At 42.5% G+C, this 20,316-nt stretch overlaps 1 protein-coding gene across 1 annotated transcript in view; it reads left to right on the top strand.

The window, feature by feature from the left end:
* The window catches only part of LOC145864095 (syntaxin-binding protein 5-like), a 35,149-nt gene extending 28,806 nt beyond the window's left edge, over nucleotides 1-6,343 (top strand). Inside the window, exons 2-3 of the mRNA XM_082969243.1 lie at nucleotides 5,337-5,434; nucleotides 6,334-6,343. Coding sequence (XP_082825369.1) covers nucleotides 5,337-5,434; nucleotides 6,334-6,343 — 108 coding nt within the window. The remainder of the gene's footprint in view (nucleotides 1-5,336; nucleotides 5,435-6,333) is intronic.
* The last annotated feature ends 13,973 nt before the right edge of the window (nucleotides 6,344-20,316 follow it).

Here is a 20,316-nt window from a genome sequence, read left to right as displayed (position 1 = left end):
ATTTGGTTGGTTACATCTAATTGTGTTGCTGTCCTGGGCCTTGTCAGCTCAGGGATTTGATCCAGCAACCTTTTGGTTACTGGCCCAACACTCTAACCACTAGGCTACCTTCTGCCTGGCAGTTAACCAACTGTTCTACGGGTGTAGAAGACGTGAATGTTAATTAAGGCAGCCTTATTCAGAGGGGTTAAATGTGGAAGACATGTTTTGGTTGAATGCATTCAGTTGTGCAACTGACTAGGTAATCCCCTTTCCCTTTCCTTTTCCTTGTGTTTGTGAACAGAGCCCCAGGACCAGCTTGCTCAGGGGACTCTTCTCCAGGTTCATTTCGCTGTAGGTGATGGATTTGCAATGGACGTTTTGGGAATCTTGAAGGTCTGGGAGGGTGTCTCGCTGGTCTGGGCGGGGTGTCCATTGCTCTGTTGCTCCTGTGTGAGGTGCTGGGGCTACGGTTGAGAGTGACGTCCTTCAGAGTCCTGGCAAAAGTTGGGATTGCTGCCTTGTAGAGGTGGACCTGGTCGTAAAGGCTGTCCAAGGTGGGTCAGGTAGACATTAGGTTTTGAGGCACCGTCTCGCAAAATGCTTGCATTCACCCGTGGTGTGGTGGCAGGGTGAAAATATTTTTGTGGTAGCAGAGTGGAGATATGCACTTTAGTTGGGGAAAGTGGAAGAAGAATTTTCAATAATCCCTTGAGTGCTGTGGCCACCCTTTCCTGCTGGGCCCTCAGGTCATTTGTGCCCGTGTGAATTATGATGTGGCTGATGGACCCTAGCCTGTGTGGACCAGCTCTCTGAGCTCCACCATGTCTCTCTCCAGCTCTGTGAATTTATCCCTCTCAGTGATGGAGGAGCAGTGCAGTTGTGGGACCTGGATGTGTTCAGTGCTGGTGGGGGTGACTATCCTCGTCTACAGGACAGTTTGAAGAGGTATGATCAGACTCAGAATCAGGATGGAGGAGTCATCACAGAGAGAGAGCTTTTACCTGCTGTGCTCTCTCTTTGATACCGTAAAAGTCCTGCTGGATCTGCATGAGGATGCCCTGCACCATTGCTGAGTTTCCAGCCTGGGCCAATACCCTCTCTCTTGACATAGGGGTAGTGTACACTAATAGCACTGTGTCATGCCAGGGGAGGGTCTGGTTAATATAGCACTGTGTCATGCCAGGGGATGGTCTGTGTTAATATAGCACTGTGCCAGGGGATGGTCTGGTTAATATAGCACTGTGCCATGCCAGGGGATGGTCTGGTTAATATAGCACTGTCATGCCAGGGGATGGTCTGGTTAATATAGCACTGTGCCAGGGGATGGTCTGTGTTAATATAGCACTGTGCCATGCCAGGGGATGGTCTGGTTAATATAGCACTGTGTCATGCCAGGGGATGGTCTGGTTAATATAGCACTGTGCCAGGGGATGGTCTGTGTTAATATAGCACTGTGCCATGCCAGGGGATGGTCTGTGTTAATATAGCACTGTGTCATGCCAGGGGATGGTCTGGTTAATTTAGCACTGTGCCAGGGGTTGGTCTGGTTAATATAGCACTGTGTCATGCCAGGGGATGGTCTGGTTAATATAGCACTGTGCCATGCCAGGGGATGGTCTGGTTAATATAGCACTGTGTCATGCCAGGGGATGGTCTGGTTAATATAGCACTGTGCCAGGGGATGGTCTGGTTAATATAGCACTGTGTCATGCCAGGGGATGGTCTGGTTAATATAGCACTGTGCCATGCCAGGGGATGGTCTGGTTAATATAGCACTGTGCCATGCCAGGGGATGGTCTGGTTAATATAGCACTGTCATGCCAGGGGATGGTCTGGTTAATATAGCACTGTGCCAGGGGATGGTCTGGTTAATATAGCACTGTGTCATGCCAGGGGATGGTCTGGTTAATATAGCACTGTGCCATGCCAGGGGATGGTCTGGTTAATATAGCACTGTGCCATGCCAGGGGATGGTCTGGTTAATATAGCACTGTGTCATGCCAGGGGATGGTCTGGTTAATTTAGCACTGTGCCAGGGGATGGTCTGGTTAATATAGCACTGTGTCATGCCAAAGGATGGTCTGGTTAATATAGCACTGTGTCATGCCACGGGATGGTCTGGTTAATTTAGCACTGTGCCAGGGGATGGTCTGGTTAATATAGCACTGTGTCATGCCAGGTGATTGTCTTTGTGGAAAGTTAAGTTGCTAACATTCTCCTCTTTGTGGCAGTCAGAAAATAGTGTCTCTAGATTGTCCTTGACGAGTTTGTTTTTGTACTTATTCCATGCCGTGCTATTTTTAATATCAATGCGGTACTGTATTGTCTATCACAGTGCCATCCGTTTTGTCACCAAAGTCCCATACACTACCCACCATTGCGACCTGTACGCTCTCGTTGGTTGGTGCTCTCTTCATACTCGTCGCCAAACCCACTGGCTACAGGTTATCAACAAGTCTCTGCTAGGAGAAGCCCTGCCTTATCTCAGCTCACTGGTCACCATAGCAGCACCCACTCGTAGCACGCACTCCAGCAGGTATATCTCAATGGTCACCCCCAAAGCCAATTCCTCCATTTGGTCATCTTTCCTTCCAGTTCTCTGCTGCCAATGACTGGAACGAACTGCAAAAATCTCTGAAGCTGGAGACTCATATCTCCCTCACTAGCTTTAAGCACCAGCTGTCAGAGCAGCTCACAGATCACTGCACCTGTACATATCCCATCTGTAAACAGCCCATCTATCTACCTACCTCATCCCCATACTGTATTTATTTATTTATCTTGCTCCTTTGCACCCCAGTATCTCTACTTGCACATTCATCTTCTGCACATCTGCCATTCCAGTGTTTAATTGCTATATTGTAATTACTTTGCCACCATGGCCTATTTATTGCCTTAACTTACCACATTTGCACTCACTGTATATAGACTTTTTGTTTTCTTTTGTTCTACTGTATTATTGACTGTGTTTTTTGTTTCTTCCATGTGTAACTCTGTTGTCACGTCCTGACCATAGTAAGATGTTATTTTCTATGGTAGAGTAGGTCAGGGTGTGACAGGGGGTGTTTTTTCTATGTTTTGTATTTCTATGTTCATGTTCTAGTTTTGTATTTCAATGTTTGTTTTGTTTGGGATGATCTCCAATTGGAGGCAGCTGGTCCTCGTTGTCTCTAATTGGAGATCATACTTAAGTAGGGGTTTTTCCTCCTGGGTTTTGTGGGAGATTAATTTTGAGGTGTGTGTGTGTGTGTGTGTGTGTGTGTGTGTGTGTGTGTGTGTGTGTGTGTGTGTGTGTGTGTGTGTGTGTGTGTGTGTGTGTGTTTTCACCTCTGTGTCACGGTGTGTTTTTTGTCTTTCAATTTATTTATGTATTGCATAGTTTCACAGTGTAAATAAAAATGTTGAACGACACACATGCTGCACCTTGGTCCTCTTCTTCCTACGACAGACGTGACATCTGTGTTGTTGTATGTGTTGAATTTCTATGCTTTATCTTGGCCAGGTCGCAATTGCAAATGAGAACTTGTTCTCAACTAGCCTACCTGGTTAAATAAATTGTAATGACCTCTCCACAGTGATAAGCCATGGGGGCTTCAAAGGCCTCTGCATTTGGGTTGGAATGGGGCTGTGAAACTCAAGAATTTTAACACCTCTGACTTCACACTTCGGTGCTATTTGAAGTTGCAGCCAGGTCAGTTCTGTACTAGCAGCTTGGTAGCTTAGTAGCCTTATTTATTAAGCTTTATATAACAACATGACCTAGAGATTATTATCTTTTACCTTTTGACTTCAGAAGTAGTTTCAGACTGAACATGATTCACTCAGTTTCATGTTGGATGGTATTTCCAGGTTCTGCTGTGTTCCTTCTGCAGGTATTTGGCTTGTTAGACGTTTTTTCTTGATAGTCCTTGGTAGTAATAGTCCATTCAGGTCATTTTCCCCAAAATCAAGGTTTTAGGTATGGAATTTTTACTTGGATTGAAGTTGAGGCTAGTATATTGTATAACAATTCAAGTTTATCTACATTTATCCAACAGCCCATTCTCTCTCTCTCTCTCTCTCTCTCTCTCTCTCTCTCTCTCTCTCTCTCTCTCTGTGTGTGTGGCAGAGCAGGATTTCCTCAATTCAATTCAAGGGGCTTTATTGTCATGGAAAACATGTTTACATTGCCAAAGCAAGTGAAATGGATAAACAAAAGTGAAATACACAAAGTGAACAGTAAAAAAATTACACTCATACAAGTTACAAAATTATCTCATCTGTCTAAGCCCCCCCCCCCCCCCCCCCCCCCCTCTCTGTGTGTCTGTCTCTGTATCTCTCAATTCAAGGTAAAGGCTTTATTGGCATGGGAAACATATGTTTACATTGCCAAAGCAAGTGAAATAGATAATAAACAAAAGTGAAATAAACAATATGTCTGGGTCTGTTAGGTGGTCAGAAAGTAACATGTAGCTGTCTGGGTCTCCTTGGTGATCAGTGAGTAACATGTAGCTGTCTGGGTCTCCTTGGTGATCAGAAAGTAACATGTAGCTGTCTGGGTCTGTTAGGTGATCAGTAAGTAACATGTAGCTGTCTGGGTCTGTTAGGTGGTCAGAAAGTAACATGTAGCTGTCTGGGTCTCCTTGGTGATCAGTGGATGACACAGCTTTATTGTCCATTCCCAGTTGTTGTCGCCTGTATTTAATTCACCAGCAAACAGACAGTGGACAGAGCCAAGCCGTTGATGCATTTTTCAGCACCACTCTGTCTGTACAGCGCCGGTATGATTATCAGTATAGATTCTGTGCAGCGACTGTAAACCCTGGGCAGTGCTAGTGTGGATTTCAGCACCACTGCTAGTGGACAGCACCCATGCAGATTTGAACGTTTGTCTAAGTTTCCTGTGGAAAGAACCACTGAATATTTCAGCACCATGGAGAGAACCTTAGTGTGGATTCTCTTGCTGTTAATCCATTCTAGAAGCCCCTTCTTTTTTTTCTCCGTTTTCTGATCAAGTCATGGGTCTTCATATTTTATTTGACCTTTATTTGACCAGGCGTGTCAATAAAGAACAAATTATCATTTACAATGACGCGGATCTCGTGCTCCTGAATCATCGCTCCTATTTCAGACTATGTTTAGGTGTCTATTTGTCTGTGTGTGTGTGCCTGTGTCTATTTGTCTGTGTGTGTGCCTGTGCATTTTTGTCCATGATGAATAGTCTAATATATTTAAGTAATTTGACTTGAAAAGAAAGGTTTCCTGCATACAGATTCCTACTCAATAACACCTTTATATACTTTGAAACTGTCTATTGAATGTGAATGTAAATGTAAATGTAAAAATGTAATGTTATTGTTTGTTTTCTCTTCCAGACGGTACGCCATGGCTTCCCCTACAAGCCCACCTGCCTGGCATTCGACCCAGTCCAGAAGATCCTGGCCATTGGCTCCAGAACAGGAGGCATACGGATGTATCCTTTACTTTGCCCCCCACTCTACTCTTTTTATCCCTCTCTTCATCCCTCCTCTCCTCCGCTGTTGTTATGGCTGTCATATCGCGGAGTCAAACCTGTCTGTTTTCCAGCTCGTGCTCCCAGGAGGCACCTGAGCCTTCTCGCGCCCCCAGGTAGGAGGTTATACTTTCATATATCCAGCCTCATCCTGGAGAGAGAGAGAGAGAGAGAGAGAGAGAGAGAGCGAGAGAGAGAGTGTGTGTGTCTGTGTTGGTACTGAGAATACCTCTCTTCCTCTCTCTTTATTTTCCCTCACCCTGTCCCTATCTGTCGGTCTCTTCCTCTGTCTCCCTCTTTCTCTCTGGACCTTCAGCAGATGCTTTGATGAAATGCTGACTGGAGGGAGAGCTCAGATTTCTGTTTGATGGAGAGGAGCCATGAATGAATGATCATTAGCATTGATAGGTTAAACACAAATATCACAGCTCTCATGTGGCCCGTCATTCAGTCCATCTCTCTATTCCATTCTTTTTTCCCTCTTTCTTTTTTCTCTCTCTTTATGTCTCTCTCCCTCCCTATCTTGTTTTCTATCTTCTCTTTCTTACATTTTACTTTTTTTTCTCTCTACCCCTCTGTCTCTCCTTCTCCCTCTCCCTTCTTTCTCTACTTGTCATTTGAAAGTGTCCAGGTATAGACTAGGGCATGTATTCCCAAACTGGGGTACGCGCAATGCCATCGGGGGTACGCCAAATAAAAATGCGATTCACATTTTTCTTTAATAAAATAAAATACTATACATTAAGGTGAGGCTTTTTTCTCACCTGAGTGGCCTCGTTTCACTGCTTGCATCAGTTACCTGATATGGAATGGATTTCCTTGTAGTCATGGCTCTGTGTAATACTCTGTGTTTCCCGAAGTCTGTTCTGAACTTGGGGACTGTGAAGAGACCCCTGGTGGTATGTCTTGTGGGGTATGTATGGGTGTCTGAGCTGTGTGCTAATCATTTGAATAAACATCCTGGTATTTTTCAAAATGTCAATGCTTCTCACAAAAACAAGTAGTGATGCAGTCGATCTCTCCTCTACTTTGAGCCAGGAGAGATTGACATGAACGTCGTTGATGATTAGCTCTCTGTGTACATTTAAGGGCCAGCCGTGTTGCTCTGTTCTGGGTCAAATGTTTGAGGCACTCGAAGATATGACTGGGCAGTAGTCCAAGTCCAAACTAGGGCCTGTAGTTCTTGATTTGTTGATAACCTTGTAAAGGACGTAGGGCAGCGTTTTATTTCGAAAAGACCTCTCCTAATACTTACCTACTATTGCATCACTGTGTTTTGACCATGACAGTTTACAATCCACCAAGCAGCTTAGTCATCTCACTTTGCTCAATTTCCACATTATTCATTACAGGATTTCGTTGAGGATTAGGGTTTAGTGAATGATTTGTTCCAGTACAATGCTTTTAGTTTTTGAAATATGTAGGACCAGCTTATTACTTGGCAACAGTTCTAAAACTGATTGCAGCTCTTTGTTAAGTGTTGCAATGATTTCACTTGCTGTGGTAGCTGACGTGTATAATGTTGAGTCATCGTCATAGTTACAGTTCATTCGTAGTATTCAGATTCCTTCTCCCTTTTTTACACATTTTGTTTTGTTACAGCCTTGTTCTAAAATTGATTACATTTATATTTTTCCTAATCAATCTACACACAATACCCCATAATGACAAAGTGAAAATAGTTTTTTAGTAATGTTTGCAAATTTAGATAAAAAAATATGAAATTCCTTATTTACATAAGTATTCAGACCCTTTACTATGAGATTCGAAATTGAGTTCAGGTGCATCCTGTTTCCATTGATACTCCTTGAGATGTTTCTACAACTTGATTGGACAAACCTGTCTATATAAGGTCCTACAGTGCATGTCAGAGTAAAAACCAAGCCATGAGGTTGAAGGAATTGTCCGTAGAGCTCCGAGACAGGATTGTGTCGAGGCACAGATCTGGGGAAGGGTACCAAACATTTCTGCAGTTCCTCAAGAACACAGTGGCTTCCATCATTCTTAAATGGAAGAAGTTTGAAACCACCAAGACTCTTCCTAGAGCTGGCTTCTGGCCAAACTGCACAATCGGGGAAGAAGGGTCATGGTCAGGGAAGTGACCAAGAACCTCCATAGTTTCTCTGTGGAGATGAGAGAACCTTCCAGAAGAACAACCATATCTGCAGCACTCCACCAATCAGGCATTTATGATAGAGTGGCCAGACAGAAGCCACTCCTCAGTTAAAGGCACATGACAGTCTGCTTGGAGTTTGCCAAAAGGCACCTAAAGACTCTCAGACCATGACTAACAAGATTCTCTGGTCTGATGAAACCAAGATTGAACTCTTTGGCATGAATGCCAAGTGTTACATCTGGAGGGAGGAAACCAGTCACCATCCCTACGGTGAAGCATGGTGGTGGCAGCATCATGCTGTGGGGATGTTTTTCAGCGGAAGAGACTTGGAGACTAGTTAGAATCAAGGGATAGATGAACAGAGCAAAGTACAGAGAGATCCTTGATATATTCGCACTCCAGAGCACTCAGGACCTCAGACTGGGGCGAAGTTTCACCAACAGAACAACGACCCTAAGCACGCAGCCAAAACCACACAAGAGTGGCTTCGGGACAAGTCTCTGAATGTCCTTGAGTGGCCTTGCCAGAGCCCGGACTTGAACCCGATCAAACATCTCTCGAGAGACCTGAAAATAGCTGTGTAATGACGCTCCCCATCCAATCTGACAGAGCTTGAGAGGATCTGCAGAGAAGAATGGGAGAAACTCCCCAAATACAGGTTTGCCAAACTTGTAGCGTCATACCTGTGAGGTCTCAAGGCTGTAATAGCTACCAAAGGTGCTTCAACAAAGTAGTGTTGAAATACTTATGTAAATGTGATATTTCATTATTTATTTTTTTATACATTTGCAAAAATTTCTAAACTGTTTTTGCTTTGTCATTATGGGATATTGTGTGTAGATTGATGAGGGGAAAAAAATATTTCATCCATGAAAAAATAGGGCTGTAACACAACAAAATGTGGAAAAGTCAAGGGGTCTGAATACTTTCCGAAGTCACTGTAGATAGATAGGCTTTACTCAGTTGCAGTGGTCATTAGTAAATATTTGAAAAGGTAAGGGGCCTAGACAGCTGCCCTGGGGAATGCCTGACTCTACCTGGATTATATTGGAGAAGCTTCCATTAAATAATAACTTCTGTGTTCCGTTAGACTCTTGATCCACAGTATAGCAGGGTATGTTAACCTAAACCACATATGTTTTTCCAGCAGCAGACTAAGATCCATAATGTCATAAGCTGCACTGAAGTCTAACAAAACAACTGCCATAAGATTCTTCTTACCAGTTTAATTCAGCAAATCATCAGTCATTTGTGTAAGTGCTGTACCAATTTGTAAGTCGCTCTGGATAAGAGCGTCTGCTAAATGACTTAAATGTAAATGTAAATGTATGTGTTGAGTGCCCCTCCTTATAAGCCAGTTGATGATTAGTTTACTGTGAAATAACATTGTATCTGGTCAGTGCATACCTTTCAATCAACCTTTTTGTATCTCTATTTACTTAACCTCTATGGGACCGGCGGGACGAATTCGTCCCACCTACGTAACAGCCACATCCAGCCTGTGGCGCGATTTTCAAAATCTTCAAAATCCTATTACTTCAATTTCTCAAACATATGACTATTTTACAGCCATTTAAAGATAAGACTCTCGTTAATCTAACCACACTGTCCGATTTCAAAAAGGCTTTACAACGAAAGCAAAACATTAGATTATGTCAGCAGAGTACCAAGCCAGAAATAATCAGACACCCATTTTTCAAGCCAGCATATAATGTCACCAAAACCCAGAAGACAGCTAAATGCAGCACTCACCTTTGATGATCTTCATCAGATGACAACCCTAGGACATTATGTTATACAATACATGCATGTTTTGTTCAATCAAGTTCATATTTATATCAAAAACCAGCTTTTTACATTAGCATGTGACGTTCAGAACTAGCATACCCCCCGCAAACTTACGGGGAATTCGCTAACATTTTACTAAATTACTCACGATAAACGTTCACAAAAAGCATAACAATTATTTTAAGAATTATAGATACAGACCTCCTCTATGCACTCGATATGTCCGATTTTAAAATAGCTTTTTGGTGAAAGCACATTTTGCAATATTCTAAGTACATAGCCCAGGCATCACGGGCTCGCTATTTAGACACCCGGCAAGTTTAGCACTCACCATAATCATATTTACTATTATAAAAATGTCATTACCTTTTGTTGTCTTCATCAGAATGCACACCCAGGACGTCTACTTCAATAACAAATGTTGGTTTGGTCCAAAATAATCCATCGTTATATCCGAATAGCGGCGTTTTGTTCGTGCGTTCCAGACACTATCCGAAATAGTAAAGAAGTGTCGCGCGCTTGGCGCAATTCCTGACAATAAAATTCAAAGTATTCCATTGCCGTACGTCGAAGCATGTCAACCGCTGTTTAAAATCAATTTTTACGTCATTTTTCTCGTAGAAAAGCGATAATATTCCGACAGGGAATCTCCTTTTCGGCAAACAGAGGAAAAAATCCCAAAGGCGGGGGCGGTCGGGGTCACGCGCATAAGCTAGTGTCTCTTGATGGGCCACTTGAGAAAGGCGATAATGTGTTTCAGCCTGGGGCTGGAATGACGACATTCTCTTTTTTCCCGGGCTCTGAGAGCCTATGGACGACGTGGGAAGTGTCACGTTAGAGCAGAGATCCTTAGTAAATGATAGAGATGGCAAAGAAGTTCCAGAAATGGTCAGACAGGCCACTTCCTGTAAAGGAATCTCTCAGGTTTTGACCTGCCATTTGAGTTCTGTTATACTCACAGACACCATTCAAACAGTTTTAGAAAATTTAGGGTGTTTTCTATCCATATGTAATAAGTATATGCATATTCTAGTTACTGAGTAGGAGTGGTAACCAGATTAAATCGGGTATGTTTTTTATCCAGCCGTGTCAATGCTGCCCCCTAGCCCTAACAGGTTAATCTCTCAAGGCCCAGTGTTTTCCCCTGCCTGCTAACTGTAGCAGCACACTGACAATCTCTCTCTGTTTCTGTCTGTGTGTGTGTCAGTCTGTTTTTCTTTCTCTCTCTCTCTCTCTCTCTCTCTCTCTCTCTCTCTCTCTCTCCTCTCTCTCTCTCTCTCTCTCTCTCTCTCTCTCTCTCTCTCTGTGTGTGTGTCAGTCTGTTTCTCTCTCTCTCTCTCTCTCTGTGTGTATCAGTCTGTCTCTCTCTGTGTCTGTGTGTTTGTGGTTGTGTGTGTGTGCGTGTGCGTTTGTATCAGTTCGTCTCTGTGTTTGTGTTTAACATTGCTATTATCCTGCCATGCCGTACTGGATGTGAAACAGAATGGCTTTTCAATAAAGGTCAGGTAATATAATCCTGTTCTGTCTGGAGGACAGTCCCTTCTCATCCAAGCCTATCAAAAAACACACCAACCTGCCCACGACGACCGTGCGCTCTCACACAACCTACTGGAGATAGAGAGAGAGAGAGAGGGAGATGAGGAGAGGAGGGGGGGGGAGGAGGGTAGAGGAAGGAGAGAGTGGAGGATACATGAAAGGGAGGAGAGAGACAGGGAAAAAAGAGGATAAGAGGAGCGGGAAGACGAGGGAGGTAAGGGTTTAAGACAACAGGAGAGGGTGGCTGACATGGAGGGAATAGGAGGAGAAAGAGGAGGAAAGAAAAGAATGTTATGGGGTGAAGAACGAAAGGCAATTTGAGTCTAGTCTGATGATAGATGATAGGACCACTGCTGGTCTGTATTCAGTCTGATGATAGGTCCACTGCTGGCTGTATTCAGTCTGATGATAGGACCACTGCTGGCTGTATTCAGTCTGATGATAGGACCACTGCTGGCTGTATTCAGTCTGATGATAGGACCACTGCTGGCCTGTATTTAGTCCGATGATAGGACCAGTGCTGGTTGTATTCAGTCTGATGATAGGACCACTGCTGGCTGTATTCAGTCTGATGATAGGACCACTGCTGGCTGTATTCAGTCTGATGATAGGACCACTGCTGGTCTGTATTCAGTCTGATGATAGGACCACTGCTGGCTGTATTCAGTCTGATGATAGGACCACTGCTGGTCTGTATTCAGTCTGATGATAGGACCACTGCTGGTCTGTATTCAGTCTGATGATAGGACCACTGCTGGCTGTATTCAGTCTGATGATAGGACCTCTGCTGGCCTGTATTCAGTCTGATGATAGGACCACTGCTGGCTGTATTCAGTCTGATGATAGGACCACTGCTGGTCTGTATTCAGTCTGATGATAGGACCACTGCTGGTCTGTATTCAGTCTGATGATAGGACCACTGCTGGCTGTATTCAGTCTGATGATAGGACCTCTGCTGGCCTGTATTCAGTCTGATGATAGGACCACTGCTGGCTGTATTCAGTCTGATGATAGGACCACTGCTGGCTGTATTCAGTCTGATGATAGGACCACTGCTGGCCTGTATTCAGTCTGATGATAGGACCACTGCTGGCTGTATTCAGTCTGATGATAGGACCACTGCTGGCTGTATTCAGTCTGATGATAGGACCACTGCTGGATGTATTCAGTCTGATGATAGGACCTCTGCTGGCCTGTATTCAGTCTGATGATAGGACCACTGCTGGCTGTATTCAGTCTGATGATAGGACCACTGCTGGCCTGTATTCAGTCTGATGATTGGACCGCTAATGGACACACACACACACACACACACACACACACACACACACACACACACACACACACACACACACACACACACACACACACACACACACACACACACACACACACAAGCACACAGACACCCTTACACACACGTACATGTTCATGCCCACCAACCCATTAGCAGCCTGATTAAATTACATGATTTTACAGCCCTCTATTAGTGTAATGACAGTTTTATCAATGACCACTATTACCGTCTTATTGGGATAAGCTGTTGACATGCCCCGTTGATGTCCAACTCATGACTGTCCCCGTGTCCATGACCACACATCATATTCCTCATTTAAACGGAGCAGTAACTGAAATATAGACACGGACTGTATCCCTGTAACCTCTCACATAATATAGTTTAATACAATATTAACTCCTGCAGAATTTCTGCATTTCTTGCAGTAAAATAATATAACAAATGTTAATTTTGTCTCGGGAACAGGAGTGGAGAAATATGATTTATTTCTTTCAGCATCTCTTGAGAAAATGTGAGTGTTTGTGTAATGTGTCGTCTTTGACACTGCTATGCAAGCGGACAGTTTTTCAACCACATGACATATGCACCCTAGACGAAGTCTTATCAGGAACGTGCTTCCTTGTTTTTCTCCGATTTTTATTTCCTTAAAACTGGTAATACTGATGACATTTGGAAAATTTGCATATTAACATTTTTTCCGTTGTTTTGGAGTTTTTGAGCTTTTTCCCCCCGGTCCCTAAAGGAAACAGACATATTTACTTGTGTTCACTAGATTACTAATGCATTCATTCTGTCGATGTAAGACATTATTCTGGTGAGCACTACTTGACTGTTTTCTGGCGTAACAAGTTATGACAGAAGAGAAGCTGCATGTACATAACTGTAGTTGACAAACAAATGGCTTACAACATTTTGGAAATTATAATATGGCCTACCAAATGTCGGGAAATTATCATCAAAAAGTTGTCTAAATTAGGGGAGAAAGTAGCCAGTTGTTTATACTGTCCAGTAAGGAGCAGAAGCAGAATTCATTGTTACGGTGGATTGAACATGCACAGGTAGCCTACTTTTTGTCATTTGTTTTACAATCAGATGAAAACATCATCACACGACACCAATGACATGTGAAACTGAGCCTGCGCAGACTGCGAGAAACAACACTAAACGGGAATAGGTGTTTACATGCCACAGTATCCCATCTAAGATCAGCATATCCCAGGCATCTTATCCAGGTTTATCATAAGCTTCTTTGGGGTGTTTTATAAACGGGATATTATGTTTATATGAGTCAACTCAGAAACAGAATACTTGTGTATCCCAAAAAAATAACAGGTTATTGGTGGGCATGTAAACAATGGTACGCTGAATCATAACAGGTTATTGGTGGGCATGTAAACAATGGTACGCTGAATCATAACAGGTTATTGGTGGGCATGTAAACAATGGTACGCTGAATAATAACAGGTTATTGGTGGGCATGTAAACAATGGTACGCTGAATCATAACAGGTTATTGGTGGGCATGTAAACAATGGTACGCTGAATAATAAGAGGATATTGGTGGGCATGTAAACAATGGTATGCTGAATAATAACAGGTTATTGGTGGGCATGTTAACAATGGTCAGTGCCAAAGGTTAGTGAAGCAGACACTGGGACTGGAATGGAACCACTGCTGAAATATAATAGAAAAACTTACCATCTTACTGTGTATAGGTAATGCCATAGAAACAACGGACTACAGAAACTGTAACTTAAATTAGGTAAACTATGACTTTCTACTGTGTGTATAACCAACAGAATGCCACTGTTTCAATGTAGCCCCACCCTGCAGTGCTAGCTACGCTGCTAGGTAGCTCCCGTCTGTGTGGTCCATCTCTCCCATTCCTCCGTCCTGTTTTCATTCATCTTTATCGATCCTTAGGGATCAATCCACCCTGCCCTTTTCGTTTGAGAGCAAGCTCATTCCTTACCGGCGTGATAGAAATGTGCTTCGATACCAATCTACCTGTTCTGCTAGTACACTGTCCATCCAGCCCAACATTAACCTGCTCTCCATGCCAAGGTTCTCTCTCTCTCTCTCTCTCTCTCTCTCTCTCTCTCTCTCTCTCTCTCTCTCTCTCTCTCTCTCTCTCTCTCTCTCTCTCCTCTCTCTCTCTCTCTCTCTCTCTCCCTCTCTGTGTTCTCGCTCTGCTCTCCTCTCTGCTATCTCTCCATTTTGCTCTCCTTCTCTTTGTCTTCCATCAATCTGGCCTGTGCTGCTGGATGAGATAGCACTGGCTGCTGGTTCTCTGGCTGCCTTCCTCTCTCTCTTCCTCTCTCTCTCTCTCTCCCTCAATTCAATTGTATTAAATTCAATTAAAAGGGCTTTATTGGCATGGGAAACATAAAGTATGTTAACATTGCCAAAGCAAGTGAAATAGATAATTAACAAAAGTGAAGTAAACATTTACGTCATTTTTTATAAAAAGTAAACAGTAAATATTACACTCACAAAATTTCCAAAGGAATAGAGACATTTCAAATATCATATTATTATTTCTGTGTACAGTGCTGTAACTTTGTGCAAATAGTTAAAGTACAAAAGGGAAAATAAATAAACATAAATATGGGTTGTATTTACAACGGTGTTTGTTCTTCACTGGTTGCCCTTTTCTTGTGGCAACAGGTCACAAATCTTGCTGCTGTGATGGCACACTGTGGTATTTCACCCAGTATGTCACGTCCTGACCAGTATAAGGGTTATTTGTTATTGTAGTTTGGTCAGGACGTGGCAGAGGGTATTTGTTTTATGTGGTTCGGGGTGGTGTTTTTGTAGAGGGTATTTGATTTATGTATTCCGGGGTTTTTGGGCACTGTTCTTTGTTAATGTATTTCTATGTCTAGTCTAGTAAGTGTATTTCTATGTTTAGGTTAATAGGGGGTTGGACTCTCAATTGGAGGCAGGTGCTTTCTCGTTGCCTCTGATTGAGAGTCCTATATATGGGTATGTGTTTGGTTTAGTGTTTGTGGGAGATTGTCTCTTGTTTGTTTGCGTGTGTGAGCGTTACAAGACTGTTTGGTTGTTCATGAGTTCTTCGTCGTTTATTATTTTGGTGTTTTCTTGGTTTCAATAAATATCAATATGAGCATCCACATTCCTGCTGCGTTTTGGTCCTCCTTTCCCGACGACAACCGTGACACAGTAGATATGGGAGTTTATCAAAATTGGATTTGTTTACAAATTCTTTATTGGTCTGTGTAATATGAGGGAAATATGTGTCTCTAATATGGTCATACATTTGGCAGGAGGTTAGGAAATGCACCTCAAGTTCCACCTTCTTTTGAGAGCCAGGTCTGCCTACGGCAGATAATTAACGGGTCCTAATTCTGCTCTGCATGCATTACTTGGTGTTTTACGTTGTAAAATTAGGATTTTTCCGCTGGAATTCTGCAAGCAGAGTCTCATTGTTACATTATGTGAATTCTTGGTTGGTGAGCAGACCCCAGACCTCACAACCCTAGAGGGCAATGGGTTCTATAATTGATTTTAGTATTTTTAGCCAGATCCTAATTGGATGTCTAATTATATATTCCTTTTTATTAAATGTTTTATATATTTTTTATATATATATATACTGTGGCAAGAAAAAGTAAGTGAACCCTTTTGAGTTACCTGGATTTCTACATAAATTTGACATAACATTTTATCTGATCTTCATCTAAGTCACAACAATAGACAAACATAGTGTGCTTAAACTAATAACACACACATTATTGTATTGTTCTTGTCTATATTGAATACATAATTTAAACATTCACAGTGTAGGTTGGAAAAAGTATGTGAACCACTAGGCTAATGACTTCTCCAAAAGCTAATTGGAGTCAAAAGTCAGCTTACCTGGAGTCCAATCAATGAGATGAGATTGGAGATGTTGGTTAGAGCTGCCCTGCCCTATAGAAAACAGTCACAAAATTTGAGTTTGCTATTCACAAGAAGCATTGCCTGATGTGAACCATGCCTTGAACAAAAGAGATCTCAGAAGACCTAAGATTAAGAGTTGTTGACTTGCATAAAGCTGGCAAGGGTAACAAAAGTATCTCTAAAATCCTTGATCATACCACGGTAAGACAAATTGTCTATTGATGGAGAAAGTTCATCACTGTTGCTACTCTCCCTAGAAGTGGCCATCCTGCAAAGATGACTGCAAAAGCACAGAGCAGAATGCTCAATGAGGTTAAGAAGAATCCTAGAGTGTCAGCTAAAGACTTACATAAATCTCTGGAAGATGCTAACATCTCTGTTGACGAGTCTACAATACGTAAAACACTAAACAAGAATGGTGTTCATGGGAGGACACCACAGAAGAAGCCACTGCTGTCCAAAACAAAAACATTGCTGCACGTCTGAAGTTTGCAAAAGTGCACCTGGATGTTCCACAGCGCTACTGGCAAAATATTCTGTTGACAGATGAAACTACAGTTGAGTTGTTTGGAAGGAACACACAACACTCTGTGTGGAGAAAAAAAGGCACAGCAACATCAAAACCTCATCCCAACTGTAAAGTATGGTGGAGGGAGCATCATGGTTTGGGGCTGCTTTGCTGCCGCAGGGCCTGGACAGCTTACTAACATCGACAGAAAATTAATTCCCAAGGTTATCAAGACATTTTGCAGGAGAATATAAGGCTATTAATTGAAGCTCAACAGAAGTTGGGTGATGCAACAGGAAATCAACCCAAAACACAGAAGTAAATCTTCAACAGAAGAAAATACACCATCTGGAGTGGCCCAGTCAGAGTCCTCACCTCAACCCGATTGAGATGCTGTGGCATGACCTCAATAGAGCAGTTCACACCAGACTTCCCAAGAATATTGTGGAACTGAAACAGTTTTGTAAAGAGGAATGGTCCAAAATTGTGCAGATCTGATCTGCAACTACAGAAAACGTTTGGTTGAGGTTATTGCTGCCAAAATTTTAAAGGGTTCACATACTTTTTCTTCCAACTTTATATATTTATTACTCCATATACAAACGTATACATACGAACAGCTGACGTTCCTTTTAATGTCATAGAAGGTCCTTCTTGCCTTGTCTCTCAGATCGTTCACAGCCTTGGAAATGTGTGTGTTTTTTGCTAATTTTAACCGGACACTTGTTGTTTGTTTGTGTGCGTTGATTTAATAATGGCATATTTTATTTCTCCCAAAACTGCTTTCAATCAGTTTGTATAGCAGACCCTCATGTCAAGTTGATTCAAAAGCTTTTTTGAAATCAAGAAAGCATGAGAAGACATTGCTTTTGTTTTGTTTTGTTTGTGAATTAGGGTGTGCAGGGTGAACACGTGGTTTGTCATGGTAATTTGGTAAAAAGCCAACTTGCTATCTGCTCAGTACGTTGTTTTCACTGAGGAAATGTAGGAGTCTGCTGTTAATGATAATGCAGAGGATTTGCCCACGGTAGTTATTGGGGTCACGTTTGTCTCCACTTTTGCTTATTGGGGTGAACACTCTTTGGTTCCAAATATTGGGGAAGATGCCAGAGCTGAGGATGATTTTTTAAGTATAGCCAATTCTATACTTAAAAGAGAGAGAGACAGAGACAGAGACAGAGAGAGAGAGACAGACAGAGACAGAGAGACAGAGAGAGACAGAGAGACAGAGAGAGAGACAGAGAGAGAGAGGCAGAGACAGAGAGAGAGAGAGAGAGAGAGAGAGGCAGAGGCAGAGACAGAGAGAGAGACAGAGAGAGAGAGAGAGAGAGAGAGAGGCAGAGAAAGAGAGAGACAGAGAGAGAGATAGAGAGAGAGACAGAGAGCTGTTCAACATTTGTTATTTTCTTTTTTCTCCACAGTACACATTCTACATTTCTACGACTAATTTTGACCTGATGGCTTAGCTAATAGCCACGTTGCTGTATGGAACTCCTATTTACACTGTGAAAAGACCTTGTGGTTTTAATCAATGTTGCTTTTATTCAACATATTCTCTCCAGACACACAAAGATCCAAGGTCAGCTGTGGGAGAAAAATATGTATCATGTACATCACTGTCACAGAATGAGGCAGATTCCTTGGAAATAAATCAGTTGTAGACAGTGTTTGTAACAGATTGAATATGTATGTAACTGCCTGTTCCCCGTCTAGGTATGTGTTCAAAAGGTCTGTAGCTGTATGTCCTTCCTTACAGTGGAAGCTTTGTTATTAATAACAGATTCACTAAATGGAACGTCACAAGGTCTGCAGATATATGTCCTTCCTTACAGTGGAAGCTCCAAAACAAATCTACAGGAAGTTTGTTCTGAAGTGTCTGTTGTGGTGGCTAATTTCCGCATTACCAAATGAGGAGAGTTACAAACACACCAGTCCGAGTTCACTACATCTTTAATACTTAAGATACTTTTGCAAAAGCACTTGACCTTCAATAATGCTATCTCTATCTCGAATGAACCAGGAAGGTGACAACACCTTCAATACAAAGAGCTTTTATACCCACGGTCCACCCCTCTCTACGTACATGACAAACCACAGATACATAGAATGGGTCACAAGGTTAAGTTTTGTATGACAGATATCCATAAAACACAGCAGGCAGTAACTGCTATATCAACACGGTTCATTGTATAGTCCAGTATCTGGTCCCCTTAGAACCGTCCCTCCCTGGTACGGTATTGAACAGAACCATTAGCTCATGTCCTCTGGAATGCTTTTTAGGCGTTCTTATCAAAATACATCATAAATCTCCTCTGTCAGTGCTATCTCATAGAGGCCCATCCTCAGTAAAAAACCTCTTGTTCCCACTCCTGGACAAGCTCACTGGGGGGAGTGAGCCTCTAGGCCATATACTATCACAGGATAAGTGTGAGATCTAAGATAGGACATACAATGGTCCCAGACACTGCCATAAACCTCCCCACAATAAAGAAAAGGAGGGAGTGACTTGCTCACAGACATTGTGGAGACAAGTCATTGGTTCCCCATTAATCACGCCATCCCTTAAAATGGTTTAAGAATAAGTAAAGACACATTCACATATAAAAAACCAAGTCTGACCTCTCCCCTCTCTGGGCCCCAAGTGACTGAGCCCCAGCTAAGGGAAACGTGCAACTGAAACATACCAGAGTCCAAAGGACACTTTCTAATGACAAGTATCTCACATAAGCATATTATACTAATAAAGCATCTTAATCATCTATGTTACCCAACTAATTCTGAATCATCCACCACACTGTCCAATATCATAGAGGTATGAGAAAGATCAGGAAACATTTGTTATTTTGCCCACATTATTGCTACAAAACAGTCTCCATATGTACTTCCATAATTTTTTTCAACTGGTACCGGGGGACTTTCAGTCAAGTCTTGTGATGCCTGTGGGTGTCCTAAAGCAACACAACTGACATCTACATATGTGTGAGAGTCTCATCTTTCATTAGAGGGGTCATGATAGATTTGAAACCGTCCGGATGTGTTATTCATAACACTAACACTACCCAGTCAAAACACTACCCAGTCAAAACACTACCCAGCCATAACACTACCCAGCCATAACACTACCCAGCCATAACACTACCCAGTCATAACACTACCCAGCCATAACACTACCCAGTCATAACACTACCCAGTCATAACACTACCCAGCCATAACACTACCCAGTCATAACACTACCCAGTCATAACACTACCCAGTCATAACACTACCCAGCCATAACACTACCCAGCCATAACACTACCCAGTCATAACACTACCCAGTCATAACACTACCCAGCCATAACACTACCCAGCCATAACACTACCCAGCCATAACACTACCCAGCCATAACACTACCCAGTCAAAACACTACCCAGCCATAACACTACCCAGCCATAACACTACCCAGCAATATATTGTCGCTATATCTCGTAATGTAACATGAAAAATAACTCTAATTAAACGTGCTTCTCTTTAATGTTAAATTGCATTTACTGTGCATCCCATCAGGCAGTAACACATTTGGTAATATGGAAATACCACTGTGACCTCCTTTCAACCGCACAAACAACTCCAGTTGCATAGCCTAATGACAAACGTGTGTGTGTGTGTGTGTGTGTGTGTGTGTGTGTGTGTGTGTGTGTGTGTGTGTGTGTGT

This window comes from Salmo salar, chromosome 25 (genome assembly GCF_965601325.2).
Source record: "Salmo salar chromosome 25, fSalSal1, whole genome shotgun sequence".
In the NCBI taxonomy this organism is placed as follows: Eukaryota; Metazoa; Chordata; class Actinopteri; order Salmoniformes; family Salmonidae; genus Salmo; species Salmo salar.
The sequence above is the reverse complement of the archived record's forward strand: the minus strand, read 5'-3'. Positions and strand labels throughout refer to the sequence as shown.